Here is a 25509-nt window from a genome sequence, read left to right on the forward strand (position 1 = left end):
GACTTTTTCTTAATGGTAAAGCTGATTTTGTAGGCTGCGGTTGTGTGGTCCACCCTTCTACATTGCCTGTGTCCTGGGTTCGTAGGTGGTAGTCAACACATATAACATGAGTAAGATGTTACAGGTTTCTTATTTTTCCTCATAAATTGCAAGTTCTTGAGTAGCCATGATATTACTGTGTAAACCCTCTTAGCATTAGGTGCAAGGTATGTAGGTTTGTGGATATATATGGGGCATTAGGAGGGGAGCATATTAAATATTTGATATTGTGTTTTTCTTTTTTTTATGATAGTCTCTTTCCAAGGTATCTGTTAATGGAAGCATGCCCCATCCTTCATGTGAGTACTGTTTGCTTTCTATGCCTAAGCACAGAAAGTGGTTGAAAGTTGAAAGATAGAAGGTCCAGGGTTTCAAATTCAGTTAATGGGAGTTTGTTTTTACTGGGTAGATGGTTCTAGGTCCCCCATGGCCCAGGCATGGAACAGCCTGTGGCTTCTGCTGGAAAAAAATCCGAAAGGGCTTTTCCATTTGCATTGCCGGGGCGGTAGTGTTGCAAATCCAGGCTGGCACGGCCTCTGGGGATTGATGCCTTGATGTTTGAGCCACTGTATTAGACTTCTCCTCCAGGTGTCTTGTTCGGAATAAATCAGGGTCAGTGACAGTGTGTTTGCACGTCGTGTCTTCACCACCATTCAAGGATTAACTGCTCAGAGGATTCTCACTGGGCCTTGAGACGTCCTGGTCCAGCTGAGCCTCAGCACCCATTCCACCCACACACTGGGCAGCTTCCCCACCGTCTGTCCCTCTCTCCTGTTCTCACCTGTGCTGAAGGTTTCTCCTATTTCTCCTTAGCCTCACCTCAGGGAACAGGTTCCTTATTTGCCTTCTTTTTACTCCCTTAATTCTGTGGATTCAAGCCCCTAGGCAGCAGGGGAGATAGGGTCCACCCCCTCCCCAGACCCCAAGCACTAGTTCCTCTTGGACCCAGCTGTTACAGTGGCTTTTTATTTTGTGAAGGTTTTAAAATAGTCTAATACTATTCATTTCCAGTTAATTGTGATTGTTTTCATTGTTGGCCTAGTTTCTGTAGGAGAGTCAAAGAACAGTACTTACTTTTAGAATGGAAATAGCCCAGAAGACTCATACTGAGATTGCTGGAAGGTCTCCTGTGGGGACTGCGTGGCTGTTAGAAGCCAGTAATGAATGGGGCACTCCGGAGCTGGGGCTGTGCAGGGCAAGGGGCAGAACAGATGAGGAGGCAGCTAATAGCCAAACAAGTGCAGTATAGACGTGCCCTCCCTACCCTGTAGGGTCAAAGGGGGAATCCCATTGTATTCATTCCATTTAGACTCCAGGGAGTATGTATTTCATATCTGTAGGTTCATGAAGAAAATTTAGCTACTGACTTCAGAAATGGGCTGAACAGGCAGAAATGCAAGCTTCGACTGTGGTGTTGAAGTTCTAGGTACCTCCTTTACTGTGGCATCTGAGATGACAGATGGAGCATGATTGAGTAGGTGAAAAGGCACCAAAGTATTTGTCAGTGTTCTTAGGTTACAAGTGACAGAAACCCAACTTGAACTAGCTTAGGCTAGAAGGGGAGTGCCTTGATTTATGTGAGCTGTGCTAAAAGGGTGTGGCCATAGCAGGCCCTCAGGGCCCCCTGGTTCACTCTCAAATCAGTTTTCAGCACAGGGCTAGATGGGGTCTTGAGCTGCCAGGCTCCGGGTTTCCCATTTCCCCACCAGAGAGGAAGGTCTCTCTTCTCCCAACTCCAAAAATCCCAGGGAGAATCTCTGAATAGCCCTGATGAGGACACACCTCTAGGGAAGCAGTGACTGCCAGAATGACCTGGTTGGAGTGGGAGGTGGGGTCAGAGGAGAAGACTGGGCCCTGCTGAGCAGGCCACTGACATCACAGATCCACTGCAGCACCGGCTGACTGTGTTATGCTAAAGGGAATGGAGGGGCCTGCCTCCAAGTGAGCCAGCATCTCCTCTCTGCTGGACTGGAGATGAGATGTGTCCTTTTTTGAATATACAATGAATAATATCCAAACAAGATAGTTGGGGTAGAAGAATGAATATTTGGGCTTTCTGTCCATTCCCTTACTCCTGCTCCTGGGGCATCAGATTCACAGAACCTGTTTTATTAACTTATTTATGTATCCCTTATTCTGAGTAGCATTTAAGACATGGGTGCCTGGGTAAAGAGATTCATTCAGCATGCCAAATGGAACCACTGTGATCATTGTAAATGACATTTCCAACATTCCAGCATGTGAAAGTCCAAGTTATCCTCATTTTGAAACCGAATCAAAGAACCAATGATATATGTGGTAAGCCAGCTTTTGGCATTTAAATCTTTCTAGAGTAAAAACAAGAAGTAAATATAGCCATGAATAGAGCCTATACTCTCACTTACTCTAAAAATATTTTTCATAACCAAATACTTTGCATATGGACCTCCCTTTTACTTTTTACATTTGATCTTTTTCAAAACAGCTTCACTGAGGTTTAATTTACATTCTGTACAATTCACCAATTTTAGTATACAATTCAGTGGTTTTTAATAAATTTACAGAATGGTGCAACCGTCACCACAGTCTAATTTTAGAACATTTCCCTCACCCCAAAAAGATCTTTTATGCCATTTGCAATCACTTCCTATTACCATTCTCAGCCCTAGACAACCACTAATCTACCTTTTGTCTCTATAAATTTGCCTTTTCTGGACATGTCATAGAAATGGAATCATGCAGTGTGCAGTGTGTGGTGTTCTGTGTCTGACTTTCAGTCAGCATGTTTCTGAGCTTTCTCCGTGTGCCATGATGGGTCAGCATTTCATTCTTTTTTATTGCTGGATAGTATTCCATTGTGTGGAAATGCCACAGTTTTTTTTTTTTTTTTTAAATCTGATTGACAGCCATTTTAGTTTCGATTTTTCCACAGTTATGAACACTGCTGCTATAAATGTTCATGTACAAGTCTTTGTGTGGACATATGTTTTCATTTCTCTCATGCATAGGAATGGCATTGCTGGGTCATGTACATTTATATTTAACTTTTTAAGAAACTGTGGGACTGCATTTCACAATGGCTATGCCATTTTACATTTTCATCAATATTGTTTGGGGATTGGACCTGTATTTTTAAACTTGATGGGTTCTTTTGGGTTTCAAGATGGGTGAAGCTCAAGGAATGACTTTGGAAGAGGGACACTAAGGTGCGTGCCCAGTCATGGCACGTACGCTGTGCCGTTTGGGGTTGGCTGCTGGGCATGGGCAGGGCCGGTTTTCTCTTGTTAGGTGAACAAAGCGCTGTGTTCAGAAGGGGATTTTGAAATGAACATCAAAATACAAGCATAGATCAGGGAAGGCATTTTAGAGATCATCTTAAAAAATAATTTCAATGTAAGGGATAGTCAAATGGAGTTTGTTAGTGCTAGAATGATCGTTATATTCCAGAGGTAGCTTGTTTTGATTAAGCCCGTGTTGTAAATTGGATGAATTTAGGGCAGGAGGTAACCTTGGGACTTTTCTTTGGTAGCTTATTGGAGCATGTGAGTAGCAGCTTTGACTGACCAGAGCCATGGCCAATTTTGTATCAGTGCCGCTGGCTCTGGCTGATTCATGGACAAGTCACGCTTGTCCGTAGTTGATGGACATGCTTTATTCTCAAAGAAGAATGATATATTTGGTTCTCAAGAGAAATGTCATACCCTGGATAAAGGCGAGTTGTGAATATAGGAGATTAATGGTCTCAAGAGAGTTTTACTACATGATTATTATGATATGGTTTCTGAATGACATTTATGTTTTAAAAAGAATGTGCTTATTTATTTTCTTTGAAAAAACTGGGAGATTAGAGTATTTCAGAAAGGATTCATTGCCAAAATGAAAAAATTAATATCTTTTTTTTTTTGTTGTTAAATTTTTTGTCATCTGGGCAATCTTTTAACAAACCTGCACCTTAGTTAATTCATAAAAGAGATAACATATTTGAAAGCACCCAGCCCATAATTAATGCTCAGTAAAGTTTGCTTGCTTGTTTATTCATTCATTATTCATATATATCTGGTTTGTAGAATAAATAAGACGTATAAGATGTAGTCATAAAGCAGCTTTGTTGTGTGTTCTGCTGTCAAAGTTATTCAGTGAAGTTAGTGTATTCCTTGCCTCTGGATGAAATCTATGACTTTTCTGATCATTCTTAGATTTTTAAAAAGTTCTATAGTCAATCTCAGTTGCTAAATAGTCTCAATTCAGAACTTGGAATGCCCAATTTCAAATAATGATAAAAAGTTGAAATTTGATTTAAAGCTAACTCTCTTTCCCTGCTTCACCCCACTGTCCTGCCTCCTCTGTGCTCCCTTCAGGAATCTCCCTATGGGAGCACTGGGGTTGGGTGGGGGAAGATGAGAGGGACAAGAAAGTTCTTACGTGGCTGGTAAGCGGTACTGCAGCAACTCTAGCAAGACAGAGCCATGTTCTGAGTCGGACACGTGTTTGTTTTGAACTGTCTCTTGCTCTTGGGCTCTTTCTGGGGGTGTTATGGGCTAAATTGTGCTCTCCCCCTCCCTGCCATTCATATGCTGAAGTCCTAACCCTCAGTGCCTTAAAAATGGAACTGTATTTGGAGATAGGGCTTTTAAAGAGATAATTAAGGTAAAACAAGGTCATGAGTGGGCCCTAATCCAATGACTAGTATCCTCATAGGACGAAGAGATTAGGATATAGACACACAAAAAAGAGAACACATGAAAACACAGGCGGGGAAGGCAGCCATCTACAGGCCAAGGAGAGAGGCCTTAGATGAAACCAACCCTGTTGACAACTTGACCTTGGACTTTATTTTCTGTTGTTTAAGCCACCCAGCCTGTGTGCTGTGCTGTGGCAGCTCCAGCAAACCAATGGAAGGGCCCTTTGGAGATCCTCTCCTCTCCCTGCTCCACTCCTGGGCCACCATGGGGACCCCTCTCCTGCAATTCCCTTGACGAAGGCGATGAACTCGCCTTTGGTTTGTTGCTTCTCCATCAGAGAGTCAGCTTCTCTCTGCCCTCTTTGTCCTTCTAATCCAGCCTGTTACACAGAATCTAAGACAACTTACTACCCTCTGTTCTGAGTTGTGTACATCTGGTCCATAGGAAACACACATCCACATGCAAATAAACTCCAGCATTCAGGCTGATCACAGCAGAGCAGCAACCTCTCCTTTCTTCCCATCCTTGAAGCATGGGCCAGTTTCTCTGCCATGTTTTAGATTTTCCAGGCATGGATCAGATACCCATCTAATTTCTTCAGTTCTGTAAACCTCCCTCATGAGGCTGTGTAGACGTGGTAGGTAGGGATCATTGCATAGTTCTCTCCAAAGAAAGATCCTCCCCAACCTTCACATGCTCTGACCCTTTTAGATCTGATGTGGGTGAGGGATTCAGGAGCCCTTTTACCAGTTTTCAGTTAAATCCTTTGAACATTTGCATCTTGGACTGGCCACTTTCTTTGGAATAAATGACCGATATATCTTTGTGCTTCTAATTTAACGCTTAGTACTCATTCATTCATTCATCATTTATTTGTTCAGCTATAGCAAACTTTTACTGAGTGTTGACTATGAAGAGAGCCTTGCTGAGGTCAGAGGTGAAACCCTGGCCTCCCCTAGGATGGATGTTTTCCTGACTGAGGGCTCCCTGACTAGCGGGGCTAGGATCTCACGTGCAGTAATAGAGCAGGCATGTTGATTTGGGGAAATCTCTGGCCTGCCCCACAGCTCTCTCCGGACTCAGGCTGATAAAATCTCTAACCTGAGAACTTGCCTCCATAGTTCTATTTGTTGCTCCTTGCTCTCCCCTGCCCCTAACACTGTGTTACTGAAAACGGTCGGTGCCCTCGGCTAGGCTTAGCATGTGGTTGGGGAGATGCTGCAATGAGAGGGAAAGGGGCAGGCAGGAAGGAAAAAGGAGGGGCAACCTGGCAAGACTTCATAGGCCAAATGAGCCGGGGTTTTTAAAACATCTCAGTGCTTCCATCTGCACATGGTGAAACCTAATTATTATGTTGCATTTACACAAATCCCAAGGAAGCTAACTGAAGTCAGAGTGCTCACCCCCCTCGGTGCACTTGAGATCAAAGAGAGGCCTTGCTGAGGTCAAAAGTGAAGTCTAAAGTCTATCTAAGCACCAAATCCATATCTTCGTCCTACACATTCATTCGTGAAACATTTATTGATTATGTGCTAGGGCTTGAATGTGAGCGACATGAAAATTGTACCCTGAAGATCCTCTATTCCAAAGTAAATGGACAGTCTGAGATGTAATTTGCCAAATTCACTGAACATTGGTAACAGGGCTGTTGAAACCCTCACTCACATCTGGGGTCCAAAGGGGTCAGGCTGGGAGAGGATCTTCCTTTGGAGAGAACTGTGCAATGACTCCCATCACACCTACTGTTTTCTGTTGCTATGACAAAATGCCACAGACTGGGTAACTTATGAAGAAAAGAAATTTATTTGGCTCATGGTTCTGGAGTTTGGGAAATCTAAGAACATGGTGCCTGGCGTCTAGCAAAGATCATCCCATGGCAAAGGGCAAGCAAGCTGAGCTCGCTTTGATAACAACCATCTGTCATGAAAAGCACCTCACTCCCTGGTAATGGCATTCATTCACCCATGCGGGGTGGAGCCCTCCTGGCCCAGTCACCTATTCAAGGCCCATCCTTTACTGCTGTTACAGTGGCAGTTCGGTTTCCAAGACATGGACTTTTGGGGGCCACATTCAAACCATAGCACCTACTCCACCTCATGAGTAAAGCTTATGGGACCCCTTGGAGTGATTGGACAGGAGTCTGACCCTTGCCTGGAAAATCTAAGAAGGGAGTGCCCCATTTTGTGGGACAGATGGACAAAACGCCCTTTTCTCCTCAGCTGGCCTGAATCCTGTGTTTCTTTTAAGGCCAGTTAGAACCCTGCCCCAATTATGAAGACTTCTCTGATTTTTTTCCAGCCCGTCAAGATTTCCACTCTTTGCATTTCTGCAGTATTTAACACCTAATTATGAGGTAGTTTTTTTAAAAGATTGTTATTTTGTATTCGTACCCGTGGTCAGCTTGGAGTCCTCCTCAGGACCAGCTCATAGTTCCCAGAACTTAAGTGTTTCTAAAGTGCTTAAAATTCTGTCTTGCTAGGGCAAGGCGAATCTGCTGTAGATGAAGTAAGTTGGGCAAGGGGAACCAAACCCAGGGTCTGCTTCCCATTTGATACTCTGAATTCCAGCAGCAGCGACATAACTCTTAGGCGCAGCAGCATCCGAGAGGCAGAGACTTGAAGCAGTTTCTACCAGTGGAAGGAGTTCTGATGGCATGAGGTGCTGTGCTGTTAAGGACGTCTTTATTGGGAAGGTTGTCTGGAGAAACCTTTCACAGAATGTGTTTGTTTTGCCAGATTGAGAGAATTGAATGTTTGCAGAGCTTTTGGTTAAAATTCCATCTTTGTTGCAGAGAGATTATTGTCTGAGGAAATTAGTCGAGCACTTGAGGGAGAAGAGGTAGATGCTGACAAGGAGAGAAATACTATATTTTAGTTTTTTATGTTTATTCAGTACTTTTTTCAGTGGTGTGGTTTTTAAGTTTGATGTTCTTTTTAACTTGGAAGAAAAAAATCCCGAAGCCTGTCTGGGGACGTGTGTTAGTGTTCTGGTGTTGCTGAGGTGTCTGTAGAAGTATCCCCATATTCCGTGAGGGAAGGATTAGCTAGAGGACATTGTTATTTACTCTGCTTCTCTAATTCTGAAGTGATTCAGAGGAAATTATTTTAAACCACTGCCTTTGAATCCCATGGCTTGGTTTCTTGGATGCTAGCGTATTCTTGTGATTCAAGAAAAATGTCCATGTGTGTACAGCTACCATCTGTCTCTGTGAGTTAATCCTGTTCCTTAGTGGCTGTGGGTAACCAGATAATTGCTCAAGTAGAATTGGAGTGTAGAGGGTTCCCTTCTCATTGCTGCTTCCTCCACCTTCAGTATTCTGGAAGATTCAAACACAGTTGATGCTTGGGAAAATATTGATCATGTGTAACTTGTTCATTGTCTCTTGAATGAAGGTGTAAATTATAGGTATGATATCGTTAATTAAGTCTAGAACAGTGGTTCCCCAATCTAGGTGAGCATCTAAATTACTTGAGAAATTAAAAAACAAAAGCAAAAAAACGACAGGTTTCTGGGCCTTACCTGATTACAGAACACCTGGGTGGGGCTCCAGGAGGCCCTTCATGTGCTGATCTGCATTGGTACCACTGCTGTACAAGATGGTCCTTGGATCAGATGTGGGTGTTGGGTTGGGGGTGGGTGGGAGTAGGAGTAGCTTGAAGATCAAGAGAGGAACCACTTCCTTCTCGTGACTTCAAATCAGTGGTGGGTTGTAGTAGAGAAATAGCTAAATAAAGAAAATCTCCTAAGAGCTACCATATTTTAGCATTTTAAGAGCATTGATTGTTAACTTTTGTTCTTTTGAAGTTCTGTTTTCATCATTCTAGAGGTTTCTAACTTGGAATTTTCCTAATTCTAAGGATTGGAGAAAGTAATGGAGATTATTAAGCTTTTTTTTGTTTTTAAACAAATAACAGCTTTGTTGAGATATCGTTTACATACCATTTAATTCACCTCCTGAAAATATACAATTGGATTGTTTTTTAGTATGATCACAGGTTGTTTAACCATCACAACAAATTTCAGAACATGTTTATCACCCCCTAAAGGAAAACCCCATATCCTTTATAAGTTATTTTTTAATACTCAAAGAAGTCTAACTTTTTTATTCATGATAAAGCTCTATAGGTTATTATCAAGGCTTTCTGGTTCAGGTTAGAGTTATATCAGACAAGGCTATCTCATGTTAAGCTCTAGTTGAGAGTTACATTATTTTTTAAGGGGAAAATGAATGAATAATCTGTGTGTTGCATCCAGTGTTTCAAATGAGATGGAGGAAACAAGGATGTACCTCTCCTCACTGCTCCATCCTCACCTATCAATGTGACATCCATCATATGATGATTGGCAACCAGTGATGGTTCATGTTTCAGTGACTTATTTTAAATTAAGCAGGTAGTACACTGATTAATATTTCTGCTCAGTGGGAAGGGGTGCTTTACTCTGCTTCAAATGGGAGAACTTAGTTCAGATAACTTTTCCATAGATGTGTGATCCTTTTTCGTACATTTCCAAATTAGGCTGCTGTCCAGCTTCACTGCGATTCTTTTGAAATAAGCATCCTGATTAAGTGGCTTTTCCTAGGGCTGCCATTTGCGTAGCCTCACTACCCTGAGAGCTGTCACTGTACTCAAGATAGGTTGTAGCCCAGCTTGGACTTTGGAAGTTAGGGACTGGGAATTGGGATGTAAGATCCCAACTGACCCAAGGAAGGAGAGTCCCTGATTTAGTTAGGGGTCATTTTTGGGAAGAGGAGATACTGAGACAGAGCAGGGGCCAGGTTAGTTCCTGCTAGTTATGGCTTCCAGGCATTAGGTCCTTTCACAAATGCCAGGAAAGCAGTGATCTGTTAATAATTTTACCCCCCAGCTACAGTTCATGTTTCCAGAGTTGCTATTCTGTGGGATTCCAGAACTTTTTTCCTTTGACACCCATCTCTATCATCGTGGAGCTGTGCCCATGGACCACCCAGCTGTCACACGCCCAGAGCCATGGGCTCCAGGAAGATATTCATCTAGCAGTTAATATCTTCCTCTGGGAACTTTTGGAATTAGTTACTTTATTTAATCCTCTTCAAATAAGAGTTTGCATAATTCTTGCTGCATGCTTATAAAAAAGAAAGAAAGCCAAAGACAAATACGTGCAAAAAAAATAATAATAATAATAACACAAGGCCCATGAAATCCCCATGACCTCAAACAAAAATCTTACCCATTGTTGCCCAAGACCTTGTGTTCTGTGAAGCTATGAATGAAGGAATGCTTTGGGTGGTTCTGCCCTGGCGGGCCACACAGTTTGTGGGTTATCCATGCCTTGGCTTCTCTTTTCTCCCTTCCTGTTGCACTGATTTGGCCCCTTTCCTTGGTTATTAGCACTTCTACCACAGGGTAGAAGGACTTAAACTCGAAGGGTGATTTCTATTTTTTAGCAATAGTTGGTATAGAAACCATGGGCCAGTGACAGGTTGGGAATATCTGATTATCATTATTTTTACTCCAATTCATCAAAAGGTGATTTTGTTTTGACATGAAAAAGCCAGCCCAACTTTGGTTTATAAACCACCTCAACTGTCAACCCTGGCAAGTATATTCCCTCTTCTACATCAATTCTAGGTGCTCAAACTTTACTATGCAAAAGATTCAGCCAAGGGCAGTCCTGGGTCCTGCCCCTTGGGATTCAGTTTCCATAGCATAGGGACCAGGATTTTGTAGTTAGCAAATCATCCACAGGTCTTTCTTTTTTTTTTTTTTTTTGAGACAGAGTCTCACTCTGTTGCCCAGGCTAGAGTGAGTGCCGTGGCGTCAGCCTAGCTCACAGCAACCTCAAACTCCTGGGCTCAGGCGATCCTCCTGTCTCAGCCTCCTGAGTAGCTGGGACTACAGGCATGCACCACCATGCCCGGCTAATTTTTTCTATATATATTTTTTAGCTGTCCATATAATTTCTTTCTATTTTTAGTAGAGATGGGGTCTCGCTCTTGCTCAGGCTGGTCTCGAACTCCTGAGTTCAAACGATCCGCCCACCTCGGCCTCCCAGAGTGCTAGGATTACAGGCGTGAGCCACCGCGCCCGGCCCACAGGTCTTTCTGATGGAGGTTAATTAGGGGCTGACTTTGAGAAACACTGCCCTGGAATTTGCACTTGCTGTTCAGGTACCAGCCCTGCGTTCTCTGTGATTAAATGCTTGGCAGTTAACAATTACAGTGTGTACAGTTTCCAAGGCAACATGCATTCTGTCACTCCTGCCAAGGCTGGGAAGATTGAAAAGGGCCATAGTGAGGCTGCAGTAATGGTGTGGCCTCCAGATTCGTGCCATCCTAATGCTTTATGATGACTGGGTTGTCACACCATTCATCCAAGGGCCCTGCTTAATGGCAGTAGCAATAATGAAAGTAAACACATGGTAAGCTAGAGAGTCACTGGGTCATTTCTGGGGGCAGTGACAAGGACATGAGGAGGGATGAGTATAGCATTCAGTTGCTTGCATCCCTCACCCCCTGCCCAGTCTTCTTGAATCAGTTTTGTCCAGAGTGATAAGGATGTGGAGGAACCTGCGATGACCTTGAAAAGCTTCTGAAAACATAGTGGTTAACTGTGTTCAACATTTGACTGCTGTTCCTTAGCGTTCAGCTGGGATGGTCCTGTTAAAGTGCAACTGTTCTCACTTTCTGTCAGGTGTGGCTTGACATTACCTTTATCGAGTTGCTTCCTGTGTGATGGGAACTTTCACATAGATTATCTTGCCTTTTTGCACTTTGACTTTTTAATCTACATGCAGAGATTCCACATTTTGTACATTCCGAGGTTTAACGAAAGAGATAAAGTCTGTATCATATTTTAGCGTGGGATTCAGGTTTTTGGTGTTAGTTATAAAGCTGTGCAGGGCAGTGGAAAAAGCATTCAGCTACTAATCAGACTTTGGGGTCTGGTTCTGAATTCCACCATAAACAGGCTTTGTGACTGCAGGCAAGTGTCTTAACTTCTCTGGGGCTCTGTTTCTATTTCTGGAAAATGAAGAGCTTAGACTAGATCAGTAGCCTTGACTTTTGAAGGGTGGCAGCCTTATTCCCTGAAAATGTACATATATACTTACTCAAAAAAGAGTATATTCAATTTCCAGGGGACCATGGACCCCTCGTAAATGAAGTGATTACTTAAGACTTTTTCAAATCCAACTCAGAATTGCGGGTTCTACAAGGACCTGGAGAGTCTTGTACTGTTTAAAGAGGCCCCCTGAGGAATGAGCTATTTGATGTGGGAGGTTTTGTTGTTCCTGGCATTTTTTACTAACTGCCTTGTGCTTTGGTGTGGGGGTCAGGGACGGACAAACACTGAGAAAAATAAATAGGGAATGAATGGCATCTGGAATATGAACTGGTTTCCTTATCATTTTTCACTATTTTGGCCTTTCAAAAGGAGGTGGATGGTATGATTGCAACATGAAGGGTGTGTAAAGGAATTACTTCAACATATGGATAGAGCATTTTGTACAGTAACGTTTAAGCAGCAGCTTAAACTTGTTCTACTTTTAATGTTTGGGAACTCACTTATATGTGGAACCTAAAAACATTGAACTCATAGCAATAGAGAGTAGAATGGTGCTCACCAGGGGCTGAGATTGGCAGGGAGAGTGAGGGATTGGGGAGATGTTGGTCAAAGGATACAGCATTTCAGTTAGATGGGAGGAATACCAAGACATCTACTGTACAACATGGCAACTATAGTTAATAACAGAGTATCGTATACTTGAAAATTGTTGAGAGTAGATTTTAAGTGTTTTCACCACAATAAAATAATAAGTATGTAAGGTAATACATATGTTAATTATCTCGATTTAGCCATTCCACAATATATACATATTTTAAATGTCATGCTATATACCACAAGTATGTACAGTTTTTATTTGCCGATTAAATAAGAAGAAAACAGTTAAAGTTTTAGTTAATTTGACTATTTCAGAAAGGTCTAGGGTGTAGATTATGAGTGGGAATAGCATGTGTTCTTTGTCACTTCCTGCCTGTTAACCCTGGTCACCCTCCTAGCCCAACCCTGTCTCCTTCCCATAGCCCAAAGTTGTAATCCAATCAAGAGACAGTATCTGTAATGTTTATTTGGAAACCTACATACTTTCTTTCTTTCTTTCTCTGCTTAGGTGTTGAAAAATCTCCAGAGCTTTAGAAGGCTGAATGGACTAAACATGAAGAGCTTGAAAGCGAAGTTCAGGAAGAGTGACGTAAGTATGCTGTGACTCACGGTCTGGCTGCTCGGCCTCTGCTCCACGGAGCTGCAGAAACAGTGCCCGCTCTTTCCTTGACATGGTGCTGCTGGGTTAATGAACTACAGACACCAGGGGCATGCTCGGCCAGCTCAGGGTGGCTTCTGTGAGTGGCATGCTCTAGGTTCCTTGCTGTGTGTGTGTATAGCTTTCAAAAATGACATTTTTAAAATTGTGGGGGTCTGTGCCTTGTAGAGTAAGGTAAGTCAAATTAAACATCTTAAAAGAGCAGTAAAAACCTCAGCATTTCTCAAGTTGCCAAAATCCTGATTCAGAATGTCATTTTAAAAAGAAGCTGGTCTCATGAGGGTGGATAAGGAATTGCATATTAGCATGATTTATCTTTGACTTTAGGTAACTCGTTCAACTCTCTATTAAGGCTTTTGTGGTAGAACAACAATATCTATTGCTGCCTGTACCTTACTCCCCCTGAATTCCTGGCATTCTTACTCATTTGTTATCCATCATCATAGACTTTGGATTGGAGGAACCAGTTATGATGTCAGAATTATGAAACAAAGTCTCCCAGAGGAGAAAATGGGGAAAGATAACACAGCAGAAGGTTATACACAAAGATATTTTAACAATAGGTTTCCTTATAAACCCTGCTGGGATCCTAGTCTTGTACTAGCCGCATTCCAGATGCTTCAAACAGAATTGTAGAATGGGAGAAATTCATGGAGGGTATTAGACAGAAGCCCAGGTATGTCTCCCTTGAAATGGTCTTGCTCAGCTATCATTTCACATAAGGGGATTAAAGATCAACCTGGAGTTTATTGCTTTGCCATGAATTACATTTTGACAGCTTGGCACAGCTGCATTTTTGCAATAAATGGAGCCTGCCTCTTTCATGGCTGGCATGTCACATGCACACCCACTGTTGGCAGAAGCTTATCTCCTGAGGCTGCATCATGACATATAACTTACTGCCCTGATAAGGCCCAGGCCAGATGAGATGCTCAGGGGGTGATTGCAAAAGATTGCTCACTTAAAGAAAGAGCTAGAAAGGGTTCTTAGGAAAAAGTTTGTCTCACCTTCTCATTCTTTAGGTAAATTAACTAAAAGTCGGATAATGCGAAGTGAGTTGGCCAATGCCACACAACTAGCTGTTGGCCACAGTGAGGGCCTGGTCACCTGACTTCCTTGGCCCTGTGATCCTGTCATTCCCCCGAGAAACCTCCTTCAGCCTCTCATCTGCCGGCCTTGTGACACCCCAGCCTACACATCTCCTTTGGCTTTCAGTTAAGGAGGAAAAGGCAATTAAATGGAAAATGTTGCCCAGGTTCAGTGGATATGGGTTTGTAAATCGTGTGACCAGGTTAACAAATGACTTCTTCCATTCCAGGGGAATTTGGATAGCTTCCATTTGTATAGGTCAGAATTATTTTAGCAAAATTTCATCAGTCTGGAGTTCCATGATATATGAATAGGGGTAAGAGGAATGATAGGCACATAAATTTTTGGTTTAGAAATTAAAAACTGGTGGCAGTAGAGAGGGTGTTGCTGGAATCTAGTTTTAAAAAAAGAAAAAACTGAAATATTTCCATGATTAAAAAAAAAAACCAACACAGTAATAACACTAGTAAAAGCTTCTGGGATTTGGCAGCAGAAAAGGCTGTGATTTTGGCAGTTAGTGGTAAGAGAAGAAATGTTCAGGGAACAGACGTGGGGGAGGAGAGAGAAGGAATTGCATAGGAGCCAGGCAATTTCGAACAGCTCCCCAAATTCATCACCAATGGTTTCCGCAAGCCACGTCACTGTAAAGCTAAATGGAGGGAATAAAAACAAAAAAGAAAATCATTTGAAACCCTTGTTTGTTAATCAACCACAGGATAATAATGCTAATGCTAACCATTTTGAAGGGTTAACTGTATGTCAGGTGCTATGCCAGGCTCTTCACATGGAATTCATGTGAAGACCTTACCACAGACCTTATGTGGTAGATATTACTGTTAAGCTCGTTTTACAGACGAAGAAACTGAGGCCTTGGGGTGTGCAGTAATATTTGCCTGGCTTCTTAGAGCCGTAAGTTGTAGAACCAGTTTTTTTCACCAAAGTAGTCTGATTTCAGAGCCTGTGTTTTCTGAAAGAGGAGTTTTGGATGGAGATTCTACGTTATGAAACTGGGCAGCCTAAGGAGTATCTTGGAGAGGCAACTTTGGACCCAGACCTAGGTTTGTGGCATTGGACAAGTCTCGTACTCATCTGAACCTCAGGTTCCTCACCTGAAGAGTGGAGGAAATAATAATATCAGCCTCACAAGGTTGTTACGAAGGTTAAATGTACTATTGGATGTCAAGCACACATCTTAAGAGGTGCTCAGGAGGTGGTTGGTAAATATTTATTCGTTTCTCCTAAGTAGAAACCCCCAGTAAAAAACAGGATTTAAAAATTTATGTGGTCGGAAGGTAGAGTAATCTGGTGACAGCTGGTGCCGCTGAGGCAGGGAACCGAGAGCTGGGAGAGAGTGTGGCACGGAGCTTTGCTTTTCGATTTGAATTTTTGGGTATATGTACATGGGTGTATATGTATTACTTGTTACAAGAAAACCCAGTTTACAAATGTTTACATTCAGTTAAATGAGCCAAACTATAATCTTTTTCACCTAAAACAAGTGGTCTTTCTCAAAATATCCTAAACCATCAAGCCATCGCATTTTCCTGCTTGTCTTTGTGTGAGGGAGAACGAGGAAGAAAGGGTTCTTTGTATTTCTGGGAGGTAGGAAGAGGAGGACAGCAGATCAGGTTCACTGGCGTGATCGCATTTCAGCCAGCCCGTGTCTGGGAGGTCAGCTGCCAGACTGGTTTGTGGCCATTGCCAACAAAGCCTAGGAGTAACAAAAGGGCAAAAGTGACCCAAAGAGCCCTCCTATGGATGGTCTTCAGGTCTCTCTGTGACCCCAGGACCATCATGCGGGTAGAAATTTAATGGGCGTGTCCTTTCTAGAACACTTAACTTAGACGACTGGAACTGTATCCGGGGCAGGTTTGCATGAGTGTAGTAGGGGAAATTAGAAAATGTCACTGTCTAGTTGCTTTGATACTTAAATATATTTGGGACCCTGCAGGTAACCCACAGAGGCTAGAGAGAACTTTGGAACTTTGATGGTGGATAACCGCTTTTAGTTCATATTTATGTTTTGAGAGTCTTTAAACTTGGGTTAGGTCCTAGAAAGGATATAGGAGAAATGTAAAGTATAGTTCTTGTCTTTGAGAAGCTGATAAACTTAGGTGGGAGAAGGAAAAAAAAACATGCAGGAAATAACTAGGGCAAAATACAAATAGTATGGAATATAGATACTAAAGGCACCTTTAAGGTGCTATAACTAGTTAAGTTGTGGGACCTGGTGATAAATGCTGTCGGTTTTCAGAGGGCTGAATCACTGAAGTGGGAGCATTTGTGGAGCTTTTGGAGGTGGGGCTTCACCCAGGCCTTGAGGATATGTGGGATTGGGAAGGGTGAGTGTGTGTGTGTGGGGGGCGGGTGGAGAGGCCAATGCTGGGAGCCAGCCTGCAGCACAGTGGGTAGACTCAGTCTCAAAAATGGCCCTTGACATGCAAAATGGTGGTACTTCAGGAGCCCAGCAGAGTGCCCTACGTATTGGCTCTGAGTATGTCAATAAGAACACTATAACGTTTTCATCTAGTTTTAAAAACGGGTAGACTGACTTTTATGCTTCTAAAAGAAGCACAGCATTCTAAATCATCATTATGTATACTTTTTATGACTATAATTTGAAAGTGACTTCTTTACCTCTTTAAATATTTGCAGCAACTAATATGTGGTTCTACATGGAAAAATGAGCTGTCATCATGAGAAATGAGGCCAAAAAGGTTGGGATTTCCCTTTGCTAATAAAATGCTTAGGCTTCTGGAATTTCTTTGTAAATGCCAATTTTTAGTGCCTTGAGTGAAATGGGTGGAGGCTGAGGGATGGGAAGTGGAGTTGAAAGATCTTTGTAACAAATCTTAAGAAATGCCACTCAAACATGATTGAGGGCTTCACAGTTTACTTTGTGGGTGTGTGCTCAATTTTATGAAAGATTTGTTCCCAATTATGTTTTCCATTATAATAGGGAGGCAGCGGACATTCCATTAAAAAAATCAAAACAGCCAGTTTAAAACGACTGGCTCCATGAAAGATTAAATTTTTGGTATACCTTTACATAGCAGCTACTAACGACTGTAGCTTTCAGCCAAGGAAATGCACACACCCCATGAATCTTGTGGAACCAGACACATCCTGCTCAGACAGGGGTTTGAATTTGTTGCTTGTTGAGATAACAGCTCTTATGAAGGTTGACAACCGACCTCTCTGCCAAGGTATTTTTTCAAGGAGTTTTTAGTCATTTATAATAAGTTTTTACAGATGCCTAAGCCTCCCTCCCCCACCACACACACAGGCACTCACACACACAAAATGACAAAGTTTGAAATCCAAATCTCTCTGTAGACAGTAGTCAAATCCATCGTAAAGCTGAGCCTCTTTTTCACAGACATTTTAAAATACACCAAAGATGATCCCATTTGGTAGAGGTAGACTAGTAAAAGTTCTGGAGAGAAATTTGGTCAATTTTGTGTCATGCTGCATACTTTCGAGGCCTTCTCTGCCTTTTTTAAATGGAGAATCTGCTTGCTGCCTGATTTTGCCTTGTATTATGTATCAGTTTGCTAGGGCTGCCCTAACAAAGCACCGCAAAGTGGGTGGCCTCCCTGAACAACAGAAATTCATTGTCTCAGAGTTCGGCGGCTAGAAGTCCAAGATCAAGGTACTAGCAGGGCTGGTTCCTTGTGAGGGCTGTGAGGGAGAATCTGTTCCGTGCTTCTGACCTAGATTCTGGAGGTTTGCCGGTAGTCCTTGGCTTCTGGAAGCATCGGCCCAATCTCTGCCTTCATCTTCATGTCACATTCTCCCTGTGTGCATGTGTCTGTGTCCAAATTTCTCCTTTTCATAAGGACACCACTTATATTGGATTAGGGCTCTCTATAATGACCTCATTTTAACTTGATTACCTCTGTAAAAACCCTATATCTAAATAAGGTCACATTCTGAGTTTAGGGGGCATTCACTATATCAACGTGGGTGGGGAGGATACAGTTGAACCCGTAACATATCTCCAGGCCTTTCCATCCTTGAGCAGTTTCTCCAAAGCCCGGCATTCCTCCACTGAGCATGTGCCGTCACAGACCTTAGCTCCACTAGTTCTTCATCTTTGGGACTATTTCCAGTGCCTGAGAGAGTGAGGCTGGAGCATCACACTTTTGCAGTGGCCTTTTTATCACTGCCTAATATGTCATATTAATAGCAAGAGTGAACCTATGTTGATTGCTGACCTCGTACAACGGTAGTGAGGAGAAGAGTCCTTATTTAATTGAATGCTCACTAGGTGCCCGGCACTGTGCCAAGCCCTTGACATACTCTTTGTCATTAACGCTTACAGAACTATCCAGTAAACACCATTGTTACAATAGCATTTTACAGAGGAAGAAATGAAGGTCAAGGGCAGGTAAGAAACTTGGCAAAAGTCACATGTTTGGTAAATGGCAGAGAGGGAAACCTTTTTTTCTTGACACAAGAGTTTGCATTGTCAACCGCACACTCACTTGTTGACACAAGGCATTCCTAAATTGTGAAGCTCCAAACTGCATAAAATAAATTCTACCCTGTTGCCCTAAGCATAAATAAGACCCATACAATGATTTTACATCATCATAAGCCCATCCATAGTGGCAAAGTTCACCAATGTCAGCATCATTCCTCCTTGGCAGGACAGGATCTAGGAAAATCTTGGGTTCTTTGATTCCAAACAGCCAAATGCCTTTCAGATTTAACTTCTGAAGTGAGAGAGAACAGATGCTACTTCTGTTCTTCCAGTGGAGCTAGCAAAACATCTATGTCTACACGGAGCTCCATTGCTGGCTAAATGGGTCACAGCTTTATTCTGCTTACCCCAGACCATAATTCTTGGTTAAACATGATACCCTTCCAGCTAGAGACCAACATGACCCAGAACCTGGGTCCTAAACTTGGAGAAATCTTATATCTACACAAGCAATTAGTCATTTAGGTTATAATCTCTTATCTCTTTCTTCTAAATTAATTACCTAATCATTTTGAACTGAGGCTATTGTTGACCTACATGTTTTTTGTTTGACAAATTCTTTACATAACTTTTTCTTGGGAGTGAAACAGCAGCTACTTTTGAATCATCCTATGGAGGTTTTCAGTTGAGTTTCTACCCCAAGATATTTGCTGTATGGAGGTGGTTATTTTCATATATATGGTGATAGAGTCAGTAGGAGCCCAAGAACCAGTATGTCTCTAAAGATGACTTTAGCAAGTAGCCTTGGCTTTCCATTTGCTTGTGTCCCTACCTCCTTTTAAAAAAAGAAAGTCCATGTGTTTTGATCAACTCGATTATTCAATTATAAAAGCAGTTTTTATTAACAAAAATGCTTTCACTTTTTTGGAATAACTCCCTGAAAGGATTTCATTTTTTATTTTCTCAGGATACCAAATGATCTGATGGGTTCTAGCTCCCTCATGCTTCCTGGGCTGCCCAATGGGCCGGTTGGCTGGGAAGTGCAGAGATTTATAATGTGAGAATAGAGCAAGAAAAAGTCTAAGGAACCAGCTGTTCTCCCTGGATATGTTTATTCTGAGATGTATTTACCAATGCTGAGAATGTTTCCATGGCAATTTTTCAGATATGGGCTATGTTTTTAGAGGGGTTTTTGATGAGAGTGTGAACTCATGAATCTGACCATTCTTTGAAGGGTTGTTTCATAACTGAGAAGCTGTGGGGTTCTTCTGTAAGGTCCCAGTGAGCATATTACTTAGGCACAGGATAAGCTGTTTTAACAAAATACCCTGAAATACAGTGGCTCAAACAAGATAGAAGTTGTTTTCTTTTGAAGTAGAAGTTTCAAGTAGTCCAAAGGCCATCAGGGCAACTCTGCTCCCTAGACTGATTCCGCTAGGGGTCCAAGCCCTTCTCTGGTGTGCTGTTATACGCTAGAGCCGCACTGTGCAGGGTAGGAGCACTGTGCAGGGTAGGAGCACTGTGCAGGGTAGAGCCACACGTGGCTCTTGAGCATGTGAAATGTGGCTAGTCCAAAGTGAGATGTGCTGCAAGTGTAAAATACACATCAGATTTCAAAGACATTGTCCCCCGAAAAGAATGTAAAATATCTTAATAATTTTTTATAATTTTACATTGAAGTGCTAATATTCTGGAAGTAGAGTAAAATTTATTTTACCTGTTTCTATTTACTTTTTTCAATGTGGCTACTAGAAACTTTAAAATGATGTAAGTCTTGCATGATGATTCTGCTGGTGAGAGCTGCTCTAGGGTGTTGTCCATGTTGCATGGTCTTCATTCAAGTCTTAAGAAACCAGAAAGAGGGAGAGTGAAGCACAAGCATTTTCCTTTTTAAAGGATGTGACACCAAAGGTGCAGAAGTCGTTGCCCTCACAGGGAACTGACTGGGGCTTAGTCACATTTCCTCTACCTAGCTGCAAGGGAGGCAGGAAATCATATTCTCTTGTTGGTGGCCTTGAAACCAGTTAAACCTCAAGGAAAGGGGGAGAATGATTACTGGTGACAATTAACTCAGCCACAGGCAGTTTCCAAGAGGGTCTCCTTTGAGACTTGGATGGTAAGGGTGTGCCACAGTGTTCTCAAACTTCAGTGACTTTCTACAATTTTGATTACTTTTACTCCGGAAGTGACTATTGATTGCTACTTGCCCAATACCCATTATCTTATTGATGGAAGCCTATATTGCAGCAGACTGTTGTGGGTGAAGTTAAATGCCTTTTCCACATAGGAATGGAAACTGCACTTGAGTGTTACCTGCTGGTGGTACTAGGTAATCAATCAGGCTTTCCTTTTAAGTCCAGTAATATGTTGGTGACCTGGTCTGATCATATGTGGGATTAACATGGGTTTATTTTAAGTACATCATTTTTTTTTTTTTTTTTTTGTTGAGACAGAGTCTCACTTTGTTGCCCAGGCTAGAGTGAGTGCCGTGGCGTCAGCTTAGCTCACAGCAACCTCAGACTCCTGGGCTTAAGCGATCCTACTGCCTCAGCCTCCCGAGTAGCTGGGACTACAGGCATGCGCCACCATGCCCGGCTAATTTTTTCTGTATAGATTTTTAGTTGTCCATATAATGTCTTTCTATTTTTAGTAGAGACGGGGTCTCGCTCTTGCTCAGGCTGGTCTCGAACTCCTGACCTCGAGCGATCCACCCGCCTCGGCCTCCCAGAGTGCTAGGATTACAGGCGTGAGCCACCGCGCCCGACCTTAAGTACATCATTTTACAGTCATAATTTGGAGGTTTCTTACACAGATAAGAACTAACATAATCTGATCTCACACCTTCATTGAAAAGTTTGGGAATGATGTCAGCCTGCAATTATATGTTATAAACTTAGCTTTAGGTTACACCGAGTCCCTGTATTCAGTCAATATGTAGTTTATAAAATTGTGAATTCTGAGGATTCTTAATTGCATAGACTAATTTCATCTAAACTTATATGACAGTTTGTCAAATTTTGGGGCTTAGAATTCTGAGTAGAATTTTAGATTTGTTTCCAAAAGAACATTAAAAATAGTACAATGTCCACCTCTTAGATGTGTACCTTTATTAACATAACCTAAGATCATGTTAGCTTTTTTGGTAGACACATTACCCTCTTAGTTCATATTGAGTTTATTTTTGATTTTTTTTCTCCTAGTTGCTTGTAAAGCCCTTTTTCTTCATGTACTTGTGCTGTGGGGTATTTAAACCCAAATGCAGTACACTATGTTTATCCTAGTTAAATTTTATTTGTTAGTTAAATATGTTAAGTTCTATTTTGTTTGATAAAGTTATGTCTCTAGTTTTTGTATCATTTTAAATTCTAATTTTTATCATAATCACATGGAGTCATCCACAGACTTGGTAGGATGCTTATTTAATCTAAGTCATTGATAAAAGTATTGAGCCACTGAAAAGCTCTACCCAGAGACATATAGGTATACATGAAATAACTACTGACATCCTTCCAGATGGAAAGTGCCTTGATCCACGTTCTTTGGGGTCTGGTTATTCAGCTAGTTACTAACTCACCCCTTGTACTCCTTCTTAGCTCTGTTTTCTCTCTTGCCCAGTGTTGCTGCATACTGTCTATGTGACATTGGATAAGTTACGTAATCTCTCTGATCGTTAATTTTCTCACCTGTAACCTGGAATGAAGCCAGCCCCTCCCTTACAGTGTCATCACAAGGATTAGGATAAAATCTGGTGTATAGTAACTTCTCAACAAATGGTGGCTACTGCTGTCTGCCAGCCCTGATGCCTAGCACAGTGCCTGGCATTTGTAGGTCCTCTGTAGTGTGCGATGAATGAGCAGTCTCAAAAAAGTGTACTGTCTAGTTGAGCTCATACTTCTGACATGCATGAAACATTTATGGCAGTGCCAGGCTTATGCCACTCAGAATGAACTCTGGCATGTGGCCTGTCAACATCATAGGAATTTGGGGCTGGCCCATCTAGATTGGGTAAGTTAGGATTAATAGGGGAAAACAGTACTAATGAGGAGAACCTCAAGAGTAGAGGTGGGGCTATAACGAAGAGGGGGGTGTACATGGACAGTAGGAGAAAGTAAGGTTTGAAGGGGCGGGTGGAGTTCTCCATACAGCATTGAAAGCCCTGGGTGGGGTGGGTAAAAATGAAGAGTGAGGTTGCAAGATGATTACATTTTGGCGGTAGGATGATTCAGGGTTTTGACAAACTGTAAGGGAAAAAAGGGCCAGGACTAGGGCCAAGGCCAGGGTGGTGGCTGCTGTGGGGAGGAGAAGGATGGGATGTGAGTGGGTGTGATGGAGAGCAAGCAGGGAGGGAGCCTAGATTCCTTTGATACACAAAGGAAGGTCTCAGTTGTGCGGCCACACCCTGCTGCTCTGGCCCTGCCAGCCCCTCATCTCCTGAGAAATCTGGCGTGGGCTTATTTTTGCACTTGGATTTCACTAAGCAACTTGGTGGGAAGAAACTTAGGGAAAAAAGTGAGAATCTATTTGATTAAAAAAGAATGTTTGGGAAGAACTATTTACCACTAAAATATACTTACCTGCCAGACATTATTCTAAGCAACCTAACAAATTATAATCTATTTATGCCTCTCTATTAGTGAAGTCCTATTCTTATCCGCATTTTACAAATGAGAGAACTGCAACATCATAACTTTCTGTGTTAGTTTGCTAGGACTTCTGTGACAAAGTACCACAGAGTGGCTTAAACCTGAGCTGTCAGCAGGATTGGTTTCTTCCGAGGGCTGTACGGGAGAATCTCTTCCATGTCTCTCCCTTAGCTTCTGGTGGTTTGCTGGCCATCTTTCGTGTTTTCTGGTTTATAGGAGCATCTCCCTAATCTCTGCCTTCATCTTCACCTAGTGTTTTCCTTCTGTGCCTGTGTGTTTCCAAATTTCCCCTTTTCTAATGATCCCAGTTGTATTGGATCAGGGGCCCATCTTATTCTTAACTAAGTACATCTGCATCGACCCTGTTTCTAAGTAAGGTCACATTCTGAGGTACTGGGGGTTAGGATTTAAGCATACAATTAAACCTGTAACACTTGTCGGAATCACAAAGGTAAAGTAGGAAGCAAGGTTTGCACCTGGGGACTCCTGCTCCAGAGCCTCTGTGCCCTGCTGCTGCTGCTGGTGCACCCAGGTGTTTGCTGTCAGGAGATAGCAAATATGATGACTCCAACCAACCAAGTAAAGGCCTGGAATTGAATTTCAGATTCCTCATTCCGCTTTCCAGTGGCAACTGACAGATGACAATCATGGCTAAACTTTGACCAATGCGTGCCTCGGTGACGCCTACTGGCCAGGTACAGGATTATCCTCCAAGAGCCTTTGGGGCCAGAGATAAGAGGGGGTGGAGAATATGGAAATCAAAGTGGTCAGACCTGTTTTGAGGAGGGGTGGCTGGGAGAGGAGGACTTAAAATGCAAACTGGGACCTGAGACTCTAGGTATGTATGTATTGTTTTCTGTTTTTAGAATAACAGAGGGTGTGACTTAACCCAGCTTGGCTGTGCTCCAGCAGGTTTGGGGCAGTTTTCCCCGGGGATAGTTTCTGGCTCTGGGTTCTGGTCTTCAGGAATTTTCTGTGCCCAGTGAGTAGCCGGAGGTGGACTGTTTTGTAAGCATGGTCAGCGTTCAGTAAGCTCGGCAGTCGTGGAAATGTTGCTGTAGATTCCTGTCTTTTCAAGTGCATTTGGAAAGCCACCCAATACCCCATGGTGAACATGTGGATTTAGGTGGCAGGTGGCAGTTTGGGGCACAGTGGGCCATATGGGATCATTGTCCCTGCTCTGCCAGCAGCGTCCTGCCCGGCTTCTGGCACCAGTCACTGTATTGAATGAATGACTGAGTGTAAAATGGAAATACTGACCATGCATCACTATCACCTTGTGGCCCTCTCTGCTCAGTGTTTACCACTTACCCATATCGTGGACAGAAACAAAAGGTCAGTGGTGTTTTCTGGGTGTGTTTCCTTTACGATGGCCAGAATGTCCTCTTAGCCTCTTTGATTGTGCTATGTGAAGTTAACAAGCATCACTGGAGGGCCTGGCTTGTTGTTTACAACCCACCTGTGTACTTGTTTTGTACCCAAAATGGGAAATTATTTTGTATCTATAGTTCATTAGCTCAAGTGGTTGCAGAACCACACAAAAGAAATCACAGTTATGAACTTAGACCTTGTGTAGGCTGATTAACTAGCCTGTGTTCCCTGGGCAGAAAATTATCTAAATTTAGACCCAATTTGCAGACTGTCACATGTGTCTCTGGCCATAGAGAGCCAACTGTCATTGATTAAGAACACTGCCACGCATTACTGGAAATAAAACAGAACAAAAGAGGGCTTAGGTCTTGGTTTTGTTGGGGCAGCTGTTTCAACCTCGTTTACAGGAAACTATATAATATTATTCAGTTCTTCAACGTTTGTGAATCGTTTAGCCATATTTTGTCAGAAAGATTCCAGACAACTTGCTCCTAGCTGGGAAGCTATTCTCCAGAATGTGGAGAGTAGTCAGCCAAGCCCTCAAGACAGACACAGGTCTTGTTACGGTCCCAGGTTAAATGTACTGAACCTGAGGTGTCTGCCAGGCTCTGGGACCTCACGCCCATCGTGACCTTGTTCACACTGACACCCCATTTCTCTACCACAAGCTGTGTTTTATAAACACATTGTTATACTTTTTGACCCACTTAAGCAAAGCTATGTTAAGGAAATAATCTGAAAAAAGAAAAAAAGTTTGTTGGGATATTATTTATATTAATGAAAAATTGAGAATAACCCAGATGTTGGGGGAGTAGACAAATAAATTGTTATATCCATAGAGAGGAATGTTCTGGAGTCATTACAGACATTAAGCTTAAAAATTATGCAGCAGCTGGAAAAACCCATATGATAAATGGAGGGAAATTCACATTACAAAATTGTACATTACATTATAATTATAACAAATAAGAAATGCATATGG

At 42.3% G+C, this 25509-nt stretch overlaps 1 protein-coding gene across 3 annotated transcripts in view; it reads left to right on the forward strand.

Annotated features, from left to right (window-relative positions):
• Nucleotides 1-25509, forward strand: part of RAI14 (retinoic acid induced 14) — a 130163-nt gene that overhangs the window by 11696 nt on the left and 92958 nt on the right. For all 3 annotated transcript variants that reach the window (XM_069491927.1, XM_069491930.1, XM_069491925.1), the window contains exon 2: nt 12849-12929. In XM_069491927.1, coding sequence (XP_069348028.1) covers nt 12894-12929 — 36 coding nt within the window. In that variant the 5' untranslated portion in view covers nt 12849-12893. The remainder of the gene's footprint in view (nt 1-12848; nt 12930-25509) is intronic.

The sequence above is a fragment of the Eulemur rufifrons genome, chromosome 17 (assembly GCF_041146395.1).
Source record: "Eulemur rufifrons isolate Redbay chromosome 17, OSU_ERuf_1, whole genome shotgun sequence".
NCBI classification, from domain to species: domain Eukaryota; kingdom Metazoa; phylum Chordata; class Mammalia; order Primates; family Lemuridae; genus Eulemur; species Eulemur rufifrons.